This window comes from Lepisosteus oculatus, chromosome 24 (assembly GCF_040954835.1).
Source record: "Lepisosteus oculatus isolate fLepOcu1 chromosome 24, fLepOcu1.hap2, whole genome shotgun sequence".
Classification (NCBI taxonomy): Eukaryota; Metazoa; Chordata; class Actinopteri; order Semionotiformes; family Lepisosteidae; genus Lepisosteus; species Lepisosteus oculatus.
Genome location: NC_090719.1, coordinates 15007200 through 15019204, shown reverse-complemented (window position 1 = coordinate 15019204; position 12005 = coordinate 15007200). Strand labels below are relative to the sequence as shown.

The window sequence follows — 12005 nt, the reverse complement described above, 5'->3', positions numbered from 1 at the left end:
GAGACGGAACCAGCCAGGAGGCTCTTCCCCCAAGCAGAGAGCGGCCAGTAACAGGCTGATCTTGATCCTGATCCTGATCCCAGGAGGTACTGCTGGGATCACTGCTCTCCGCCGGGCTGCCCGGTCCCCTCAGGCGGCCCTCCGGTTCAGGCCGGACACCGAGGTCACGGCCGGCCGGGCAGGCGTGCTTCGGAAAGTCTATTCATAGCCGTGCTCCCATTAAAACCTGCGAGAGGCAGCGACACTTCCTGCGAGGCCTGGGGCGCCTCGCTCCAGACCAGCTCCGGCTGGGAACTGAGGGGGTGTGACTGAGTCTCTCCTGTCGCACCTCCAGCTTGGCTCATGTTTCTCCTCGAATGTGGCCATAAACAGTTATTTGAAATTATAACTGCTGTGAGACACCTCCTCTCTTAAGATTGATTTCTAATCCAGTCCCCCCTCATCTCCCCGAGCCCCTAGATAGATGTTATAGGTGTTGCACTGGGCAGGAGTAGATACAGTATATATACAAGCTGATGTCAGAGGAGAGACTGGAATTTGTTGGAAAGGGGATGAGGATGAGGTCTTGACCGAACCTGGGCTGAGCAGTCGTTCTGGTCTTGAAGGTGTTTCCACTGAAAGGCTTTTCTTTCCAGACGCTCACTGATCTGAGTTTGATCTCTACACGCACGTTTGAAAGGGTTTCCCCCTTATTTGACGGCGACGCTGAAAAAACACCGAGTTCAAATGAAAATTTCCATTGCAGCCCACATCTGAGGAGCAGGTAACCTTTGACCCAGGTTTTGTGGTCGGAGAGCTTCACTGCGGGAGTCTGTGCTCGTGTGAGGCCGTGTGCGTTTCTAGATCCAGATTTAAGTGAGCGTCAAATGAGCAGCGTTGATACGATAAGGCCACAGCGCTTTCCAGCTTGTATTTGCAGTGAAGTCATTGTTGTGTTGGCCTTTTCGTGGTGTCGCGTCTGCGCACGCAGTTCGACGCTGGAGGTTTGTGCGTGGGAGAGGTGAGATAAGTGATGTTAAGAAAGTCATTATACCACCCCTGCACTGGCAGCAAAATAGATCAAGATGTTTCAGTTTCGGAACGACACAGCAAAAGAGGCTGTCCACAGAGACTCAGCCTGTCAGGAGGCTGACGAGAAAAGATTTTTCAGAAACTGGAAAGTCAGAATTCGGAGAAAATGTCCATTTTAAAAACGGAAACACGTGTTTTTAAGCTTTTTATACTGATCATTGTCATCTGAGATATATTCTCTCTGTTTCATCCTAGATGATGTTTTGCTTTTTATTTTTTTATTTTTTCAGAAGCTGTTAAAAGCCAGCGGCTTGGTAGCAGAGCCATGCCCTCAAGGGCTGTGGTGCGCCCTCTGGTGGCTAGCACAGGTCATGCGGCAGTGGACGCTGGAAGGGCCTTAATCTGCCTGGAAAGATGCTTAAAGGGACTTTGTTGTTGTAGCTTCCTCCCTGCTCTTTGAGATGCACACCTCATGTCATACTTCTAGGAACAGCACAAAGCCTAATCAGACTGTGTGTCTCCACTGACGGGGAGACCTGCTCCGATTCCACATACAGTAAGCAGGAGTAAAAGGGAAAAGGGTGATGTTTCTGACGAGCTTATTCGTCATCATTTTATTATTTTTTCTTATGGTTGATTATTTTCAGTATTTTGTATCTCTAGATGGGTTTTGGAAATGGCATGGAGGAGAGCTCATGAAATTGGATCCCTTCATCTTAAATGAAAGATTGCAGCGGAGTCTGCGTGAATTTTGTTTTTTCCTGTTGCATATGAGCGAGCTCTGCACTGTTACGTAATAAGCAGTGCTAAACAAAAGATGGCACTGTTTGTCTTTTTCCTGCGCGGTGCACCCTGCTGTACCTTTGCGTTTTCAGGGTTGTCTCCTCTAAGACTCTTGACCAGCGTCGTCAGTGTCTGGAGCCTGCCCAGCTGTTGCTCTTTTCACAAACAGGAATAAAATCTCCTGTCTTGCACCTTCTAGATGTGCTTCTAAACCAACACATTGTTTGTAAAAAAAAAAGGCACTCCCTGAATAAAACCTGATTCACTGCCAGGCTCATTCTTGATTAAGGGTATCATTTTTTTTTCTCGAGAGGTTTCTACGGACCCTCTAGAGACCCGGGTTCGACAGCCCCTCTCCCACGTGATAACACACATGTCCTGGTTTGAGCTCATCACACACGCTATCCCTGGAGACCGCTGCACGCTCACTTTAATGTGATCAGTGAGTCACAGAAGGCCTCTCATTCAGTGATTCAGTGTCTGGAACTCTCTAGACTAGATCAGTGTTCTGACTACTAATAGAACTTAATGGAGCTTTTCTGCAAGCATGGAGTGGGATGAAATACATTATGCTACACCCTCCCACTCCTTTTCCATCTCGCTTCTGGTCTCCGTGAGTATCCTGTCATTACAGCAATTTCTGAATCGAGGGAAATGCTTTTCCGCGGATCTCTCTGGCATAAACACCCCACCCCCCCCACTGATCCAGGCTAGGAACGAGCCCAGAGTCCCGTCCGCCTCGCAGGCACAGGAAAAATTAGCCTCTTTCACTACCGGATCGAGGAATTCCATCGGATGTTCCCTTTTGTAAAATCTGATTTTTAGATAGCCAGCTCCGAGACAGTAAAAGCAAAAGAATCCCACTGGGTGCCTGAAAAGTAAGACCTGGCTCCGTGGTATGGCTGCCAGCCAGCAGCTGCAGGACGGGACTAGTGCCGGCTGTTCTGTGCCTGTTCTTGATAGAGTGTACAGTCCCCTGTCCGTTTACTGGCAGGCACTGTCTCCATACAGGGGTAGGGTGTCAAAAAGAATGTTTTAAGCGGATGTTTCAGTCCTCGGGTAGGCAATCAGGGTCATATTCCATACTATAAATTGATCTAGTTAAAGTTTATGATTGCCGGTGTTAAGTGTCACAATTATACGATAACCACTCAGGCATGCCCAGTTACACTGAAGTGTTGCACTGTTTTCCAGTATCCAGTCATTCTTAAAATAAGAGATCTGACTCATGATGGCTTCTTTGCTATTATTAGGATAGAACAGCACAGGAGGGAGCGGAATTTTCTGCACCAGGTGGTCGGGGGGGGGGTGACTTGTAGTCATTGCCCCCCAGTGAGGGCTGGGAAATGGCGCTCTCTCACCTGGGCCCAGTTCTGCATCTGTCTGTGCGTGAAGAGGTGCAGGGAGATACAGGGATGACCTCACCTCGCGCAGAGAAAGGGGTGTCCGTTTCCCATCACTGCCAGCACACAACAAATGCTCTGCCGGTAACTCTCCGCAGAATCCCCTGGAAAAAAACCTATGGAACTGTTAGGGATTTTTTCAGGATATTTCTGTTGCGTCGAGCCAAAAAAAACAGTGGAAAAACCGGACCAGGGTTTTGATTCTGTGCAAAAAGTGCTGCAGCCAAACGATTCTCAAAGCAGGATCTTGACTGTATAAGCCAAACGGTTTCCTCATTGCTTTCTGTGATTCTGAAATTATGGATCGTGTTCAGTTATGTACCATGGTAATAAAGGCTTGTAGTTTTAACTCAGTGCCACTGCACTTCGAGGAAAAATGAGGCGGAAATTTACAAGTGCTGATTGAAATTGTGGCATTTACTGCTGCCTTACAGCCCTTGGGTTTGATTCCAGAATAGGCCCCTCTCTGTGGAGCTTGCATGTTCTCCCTGTGCTCTTGTGGGTGTTCACCAGGTGCTCTTTCTTCCTCCCATCTCCCAAAAACACCCTGTGTGTGCACGTGTGTCCCGTCTGGGGTGTGGGATCAGGCTTCAGTTTGTCACAGATCTCGCAGGAACACGCTTTCTGATAATGAATGGATGAATTGGAATATTGTTCCACTTTTTTCATGACATTGATTGTAGATTTGGTATGACATTACTATAAACCAGAGGTTCCCAGTCCTACAGGGACACTGTCTCTGCTGGTTGTCGTCACAGCTGGGCTCTGCAGCTCCAGTGCTGATCGATGACCTCATTCACTGCTGTCATTGTATATGGAAGTTATGGAAGTTACCTGTAGCACGAACTGAAAGTTTTCTGCACACGTGTTGCAGTTCATTGTCTTGAGTGGCACAACTGTAGGCACGAGCGGTAAAGCAGGCTTTAAACATACCAGAACCGTGACTCACTGCTTTCAGGAAGAAACAGGAATCAGTGCCAGTAATCTCCTTGCAGTGATAAGGAGAATGACCTTACCCAGGCCGAGATAACACGTGTTTATTGGCACACTGGACTGTTTCCTTTTAGGTTTATTTACCCAGATGGCATCCATGTTTTTTTAAGAATTAATATTGATATCCACACATGGATCGTGTCAGTGAAGCAGAGGACAAACCACAGGGAATACAATGACAAATTAGGAAGACAGCTGATGACTGATGCTGGAACTGATGTAGTCGGATGTCATGAACAGTACAGGTGCCTCCCTTTTGCAACAGATGGATAATCCTATGTGTTGATCAGATACCAAACAGTGACAGATTTTAAGGTAGATCCTGGAGTGGATGGTTTTACTAACTAATCATATCTCGAACCTGTAATTTTTAAGACGGTATTTCATGGAACCTTGTGAGCCCAGAGGCTGGAAGATCTTACTTGCTCCAGAGTTGGGGTGTTCAAAAGCAGGTTTTCCTTGGCAAAGCTGACATCAAAATCTTCAGTGAATCGAACGCGATTATTTTCTTACAGTATAGAGCTGGGATTGCTAATCCCTCATGTCTGCACGGTGGTTTTGCAGCAGCACAAGTCTTTTAAGGAAGCATTGACATAGAGGGGATTAGTTTATTGACATCTGGCTGAGCTTGTTCCGTGTGTAATATTCACAAAAGACAGGCCATAAAAAAATAATTTGATGAGATTTAAATTCATTACCTTGTGAACTGTACCTCACCCCCCCGTCCTACCTCTGCCTAGCCAGCTGTGAAATTGGGAGAATGAAAGGCGAGTGGAAAGTAGAGGCAGGAGGAGACAGAAGGAGAAAGTACCGTTTGAAATGCAGACTTGAGCGGTTGCCACAGCAACAGGGGAGCTGGGTTTCCTCCGAATCTGATCCCCATCGGCCTTATGGGATTGAGGCCTTTGAAACTCGGGCTCCTCTCTCAGCCTTCACTGGTAGCGGTGTGTTCCTTTTGCCACGGGAATCCCGGTTCTTCGCCGTGCCCGTGGGGAGCGGCGGGGATTCGGGAACGCTAGCCGTCGTGTGGCCGTGCCAGAGACTGGCTTGCGAGTCGGGGAGCAGTGTCTCTCGCCTGCAGGCACCGATGAAATCAGGTCCCCGGAGAGCAATAAGACTTCACGAGGGGCGTCAGCCACGGGGATACTGAGGGCACTTCCCTGTTATTTATCGATTCTTCCTCTGTGGCTCCTGGATTTAAGTGGCCATCCAATTCCATTCTGTGTGCCTGAGCACAGGGGCGGCTCCACATCCCCCACGTGATCCCATCACCCTTCTCCTTCCTGGGGTTCTACAGCACCTGTGCCTAGTCACGTTCCAGTATTAACAAGCTGGGAGTATGAATTGTGTTGTAGATGGCTCGTCGTTGTTCCATTCTATGTTAGAATACTTTATTTCTTCTCTTTTTTTTTTCTCCTAGCCCTCTTTTCTAAGCAGATGGGGAATAATAGAGAATATTGATCCCATTTCCTTGATCTCATTCCAGGATTGCATTTCCCTTCTAAATGATATTTTAGGGGAATTTAATTTCTAGTTCCAATACAGCATGCAAATATTAATCATGATTAGAATCTTAGCTTTTTGGAAAATGTAATTTCAGACTATGTGTGTAGCATGTCTAGGAATGTGCAGATTATTAAGCCAGTGCTAGGATCTGTGTTATGGAAGACAGGTTTCCAGGAAGCCTAAATGCTGTAGGGCAGCACAGTAGCACAATAGTAGCATTGCTGCCTCACAGTACTGAGGCTCTGGGTTCAGTTCCTGGGGTACTATCTGCATGGAGTTTGTATGTTGTCTCCGTGTTCACATGGCTTTCCTGCTGGCGCCCTCTTTCCTCCTACGTGCTGGTAGGCGAATTGGTTTCTGGGAAAGCTGGCCCTGGTGCGAGTGTGTCTGTGTGTGTGTGTGTGTGTGTGTGTGTGTGCGCGTGCCCTGCGATGGACTGGCGTCCTGTCCAGGGTGTGTCCAGCCTTGTGCTTGTTGCTGGCCAGGATGGGCTCCAGCCCCCCTGTATTGGAAGAAGCAGTTAGAAAACGGATCGATGGAGAAGTACGGCCAGATTCGTTTTGTAGTCTCTGGATGAATATAAGGTATACGGATTATGAGTAGCAATCCTTTAGAAAACCAGTTACATGCTTGTGTTCCATTAATCGTGGCTTCCTGGGGGCACCAGAGAAGCACAGCAGCCCAGCTGTGTGCCTGTCCATTGGCAGAGAAAGGCATTGTAGTCTAGTCAGGTGGGGCGGCTTTCTCTACTCACAGCTGGCGCGACAGGAGGGAGCAGAACAAGAATGTAGGGTGGATGGGAAGTGGGATTCAAAGACCTGAAGGTCTGGTCTGGAGGTGAGAGGTACAGTAGTACAGTGTTCCTGCCGCAGCCTCTGGCATCAGGAAGCAGCCGGAGAGGAGTGCTGGGGCTCAGGCCCTCGGGCAGTCTCTGTCCCAGAAACGGAAACACTCTCGCCTGCCCGACGACACTGTGGGCCACTGCGGCGCTCCCCCGCGGCTCTGGGGTTTCCAAGCACTGCTCCAGGAACAAGAGGGCTCGTGAGGAGAGAAGGAAATATTTGCAAGGAAGGGCCCTGACGCCACCGGACCCACAGCGTGAAAGGCTGAAATACTGTAACGCACACACCCAGTAAGAAGAGGCAGCAATGCGATCGTCTGCCCTGCTGTGAAATGATACAAGACCTGAGAACAAGAACAAGAACAAGAACAATCAAAAGGAAACACTAAGCGTTCACGGAAATTGATGTTTCCAAAGCAGTAGTGTTTAGTAGAAACTTGTTTTCAAGTATGAAGAGCAGGATATTGATGACACTTTAAACATCGAGTCAATCTTGGAGAGATTTAAGGCAAAAAGACAGGGAAGGAGGATGGGGACGAGGCTGGTGGCAGGAGCCGGTACAGTCTGTGCAGCTGCGTTTCCGCGGAGCAGCTGCTGTAGAGTTCGCCGAGTGCCTGCCGTCACGGTGCACTAATCTCCCCCTCACTACTTCCTCCTCGGGAGAGGGGCAGAATACCACCAAATTAGCAAAACCGTCTTAGAAATCAAGTTACAGCAGCTGCACACGTGGGGCTGCCTTTCTCCTCCACAGATGTTCACCTCCACCCACTGGAGCCGGATTCGGAAGAAACGGAGGGGTGCACATCTTCTGGGGGTGTGGAATAACGGAGCCCCCGTTTTTGGTTCCAGTTTAAGCGTGTGGACTGGGCCCCGTGGTCTACAGATCTCTAGTTCCTGTCTTTGTTGTGTCTCGAGCTGACTGTGACTGGCAGTGAGCTTGGTGACCCCATCTGGCAGCCCTGTGGCCCCGCAGCTCCCAGCTGGCAGCCCGCTGAAGCCCAGCAGTGAGAGCCTGGCCAGTACCTGGAGGGGAGACCTACTGGGAGAGCTGAGGCTGCTGCTGGAAGAGGTGTTACTACTGTCTCTCAAATAAGGTCTTAAATAAAAACTTACATTTTGCCAGAATATTTTGAGAACTGCAAAGAACATCACTGGCACCAGTAAAACGTATATGTTCTACCCACCTCAGAATATTGAACTGAGGAAGACCTGCCTTCAAAAATTGTGACTCTGTTTTTCACATCACATCACTTTCAGTAACCACTTATCCCATTCAGAGTCACAGAGAGCCAGAGACTTATCAGGAAGCAACAGACACAAGGCAGGGTACACTGTGGACGGGACGCCAGTCCATCACAGGGCACACGCAGACACACACACACACTCGCCCCAGGGCTAGTTTCCCCAGAAGCCAATGAACCCACCAGTTTTTGGACTGTAGAAAGACACCGGAGCACCCAGAAAGGAAACCCTACATGAACATGAGGAGAACATGCAAGCTCCACACAAATCCCAAAATGAGCAGGTTGATTCCAGTTCAGTACTGTAGTGGGTAGATGGAGGAAACGCGACTTACAATATCAACATTATTAGTGTCTTGTAAATAAGGTCATTGGGAAAGAAACAGATTTATTTTATTTATAAGAGAGTCCTTTCATCGTGATGTAAAGGAGACAAAGCATCCTGCTAACCCCTCGTGACCACAGTGTGACTTTATACAGAACAATGACCAGAGAATGACTATACCCACAATATCCAGCTATTCTTAAAAGCTGACGGGTCATCTCCAGTCAACCCCTGGGTCTACTGTATATGAGCTGTGGACACTAGCAGCCGAAATGCCCATTCATTGCCCTGTAGCTGAAGCTGGTGCGTCAGCTTGCCATGGAGGTAGAACATTCACTGGTTACAAGCCAGACTGATCCCAGGATCATCCAAACAGTAAGTGAAAAAAAAACACAGATAATCAGCTTCAAAAACACGGGCGGGTAGCTTGTTCCAGACTCCCACCGGGTGTCCCTGGACAAGGGCGCAGGTGATAACAGCAGCCGCTGGACACGGGGGTGCTGCTTATTGGAGTGCGGGTGTTTTGTCCCTCGCCCTCCCTGTTCTCTTCCGAGTCCCATGTGCATATGTTGTCTGCAGTTGCGGTTTTTTTTTTCTTCTGCATTTCAGAAGACTGCCCGCTGGGTCAAATGAAGCTTCATTGCCCCTTATGGGTTCAGTGTAAAACACTCAGACCCCAGTTTGGCCCCAGTGCAGGAGCAGGATGGGAAATCGCACCCCTGCGATTGTTAAAATAAAGAAAGCGCGCACGTGATTAAAACCTGCTCTGATCTTAGCTTTCCCTTCTGTTGTACGTGGTGGGTGTTGGATTAGATGCCGCCAGAAAGCCACGTTTCAGATTCCCAGCACAGAGACATGCTAATCAAAGCTAGAGTTGCTGGCATTGAAAAAGCCCAGAAAAGGCAATTCTGCATTCGTAGAGAGAACGACTCCAACACGGGAACCTGCAATTCCGAGTAAAAGCCATTAATCTTGCATCCCACCCCCCCCCCGAAAAAACAAGGATCATCTCCTCTCCAGACCTAATCCCTTTTCCCAAATCAGTCGATACTTCCAGCACACAGAGTTTCAACACAGGTAATAAACTCAGGGCTGTTTTCAGTGCGCCCAGATTATGTCACTGGAGTAATCCCTCATAAATAAGAAATGTGCAAGCACTTGTGATGCAGCACAGTTAAAGGCGAGGAACAGCCCGTGCTGCTGTATAGCTCGTTTTAAACGGGTCTTTGACCGGTTTGAAGGAGCTGCCTGGCTGAGATGCGTTATCCCGAAGAGACCCCAGTTCTGCAGACAACGACCTTCCGTTTCTGGCACCACCCACGGCCACGGAGGAGAAAAACAGATCCCCCGCACTTCGGAGAAACGCGTGTCACGGAAAGAAAGCTCAGGGGAGGGTTTAGTGGAGACCATAATTATCCAGAAGCTTCGGCCACAGTACTTCCCACTGTTTATACGGTCAACAGAAAACACCGCGTCGCTGGGTCCCGAGAGGAGAGCCCATTCACGCTTTCGTGCCCGAACTGCTAGAAAACGACGCGCTGCCCCGTTTTTTTGTTTTAGAGTAAATGGGATGGGACGGGTTCGACCACGTTTAGCAGCGACACCATTCCCTTTGCACCAGGGTCCAGCTCATGAGAAATGGCTCTTTCCTCTCTCTCTCTCCCCCCCCCCGCTTCGCTCGGAACTTGTCGTCTGCTCGGGTCGAGAATGACGTCATGGATCCTCTGCCGGGCCGGGGGGAGGGAGGAGGGGGCGGGGACGGGGCGGGGCCTCCGCTCGGGAGGGGGCGGGGCGGGGCCAGCGCTAGAAAGTAGCAGCCGAGCAAGAACTACAGAGGCGAGAGAAGCAACAAGCGCAGCAATGCTCTTTTAGACGCCCCCGTCCGTCCGAGACAGGACTACGGCTTTCGCGGACACCCAGCCCCGTCGGACATGAAGCAGAGGGCGCGCAGTCTCGGGTCTTCTCCGGTGTAGCGGGATCCCCGTCACCAATGGTGTACCTGATGCAGTCCGAGGTGCACAGCGTCTGCTCGGGGAGCCCCGATATGATGTTTGATGCCAGCGCCTGGAGGATACGCAGCATCTGGGACGGGGTGAAGCTGGAGGTGGCCGGCGAGGCCAGCCCCGTGGTGCTGCACAGCTTCACTCAGCTGGACCCCGACCTGCCCCAGCCGGAGGTAAAGCGCTCCGACCTCCCTGGGAGGTGTGCTCCGTGAGAGCTGGCGCCGCTCAACATCGCTCAGTAACAGATTGCTTGAGATTCTGGGTTGTTTTTTTTTTATTTTAACGAGGGCTACGGCGAATTGCATACTACATTTACGAGCTGTGGGTTTGATCTGTGCTGGAGAAGCCAGGCAGGCGGGGTTCTCGGAAAATTGAATCCCGTGAGCTGTGGCTCTGCGTGAGAGAGGAGCTTTGCGCTGGGGGGGTTAGTGTTGTGTCTTTATCACCCACAGCGACCCCCACAGTGTTTGTAAATACGAAGGCTTTCTCGCCCCTTTGCTGGCACGGCTCTGGAGTAATGCGGGGTAATAAACCGGTGTCGGGGAATCTGTGGGTCGCGCCTGGGGTCGGTACAGTGTACAGCACACCGTGCCCTTGCCCAAAGTCCGATGTGGCTGCAATGTCAGAGGCTCAGAAATGTTAGTATGAGGTGTTCTGCTCCTATTGAGACGTGTTTCCGTTTCGGGTAGAAAATGCGTTTTTTTCCTCTCAGACGTTTCCGTGATTGTCAGAGGATAAATATGTACTCGAGACGAGTGCAGCACTGTACATTGCTGTGTAACGTGATCACCAGGCAGGCTTATTAAAAGGACATGGCAACAGAGGACATAACTGGGACTTCCAACGAGCTGGGAAGTTTACTCCCAGTTTTACTAGAAGTGCCGGTGCTCCCTCAAACTGTCTTCGGAAGCATGGTGGAATGTGACACGAGTTTCTTCCGTCAGTACAGTCGTGCAGCTGCTAGACACTGGCGAGGAGTTCGGTGTGTATTGTAGTGCTCTAGTCTTGAAGGGAAACAGCGCAGCCTGTTCTGGACTGAACTTCAGGATATCTGATTGGATATCCTGGTGTCATTGTGGTTTTGATTTGCAAGAGAGGTAGGGAACGGACACTGCGCACCTCACCCAGGGTGCGCCCTGCTTGGTGCCTGTTTCTTGCTGGGGTGGGCTCCGGCCCCCCATGACCCTGAATGGGATGGTAGAGACCGATACAGAAGGAGAGTTTACCCAGCAGTCGGGCGCGTTGTCCTTGCAATGCATCTTTGACTTTGACGCAATGTTATCCTGGTCACCTAGCTCTCTGATTGAATTAAATTTTAAACCTCACTATTCAGCGGTTGTGTTGCTTCATTGTGGGGCTGTTGCTAATTCCCATGTGTGGCACTAGGAGTGCCGGTGCCGTCTCCCTCTCTGGGGCTGCAGGTTTCGGACACTGTCTTCCTCTGTCAGCTGCCCCCATCCCAGCCTCGCAGTGTCCGATTGTCCGATGACTAATTCACCCACTCGGATTGCCTTGCAGTGATCCAATTCAGTATTCTGGGGGCTCTGCAGTAATTCAAAAGGCAAAATATTGGAAAAAGGCCTGGTTTTTTAGTCATCGTGGTGATTAGATTCAAGGGGCTGGAGTTCTCTTGCCACTTTACACTTCATTGTGCAGCAGGGTAATTTTTTACAAGCCATTGTCTTTGAGTGGCAGTCAAGAGTTAATGCGTGACCTGGCCTGTGTGCCCCTTCAGATATTTCTGAGCAATGTTGCGCCCTAATCTCTTTGCAAAAGCCTTTTATTAACTGTCGTGTTGAACATGGATTAACAGTGAAGGAGATCCTGTGATCCTGGTGGCTGCCTGGCAGATCTGAAGAAAACCAATCAAAAAACTCCACTGAAAAAAGATGATTGGAT

The 12005-nt window shown here is 49.8% G+C and overlaps 1 protein-coding gene across 4 annotated transcripts in view; it reads left to right on the top strand.

Moving 5' to 3' along the window:
• The window catches only part of LOC102694251 (ral guanine nucleotide dissociation stimulator), a 60819-nt gene that overhangs the window by 19309 nt on the left and 29505 nt on the right, over positions 1-12005 (top strand). For 2 of the 4 annotated variants that reach the window (XM_015367215.2, XM_006640753.3), the window contains exon 1: positions 9913-10279. The exons of the other annotated variants lie outside the window; for them this stretch is intronic. In XM_015367215.2, coding sequence (XP_015222701.1) covers positions 10094-10279 — 186 coding nt within the window. In that variant the 5' untranslated portion in view covers positions 9913-10093. Of the gene's footprint in view, positions 1-9912; positions 10280-12005 lie in introns of those variants that run through there. 4 annotated transcript variants of the gene reach the window in all.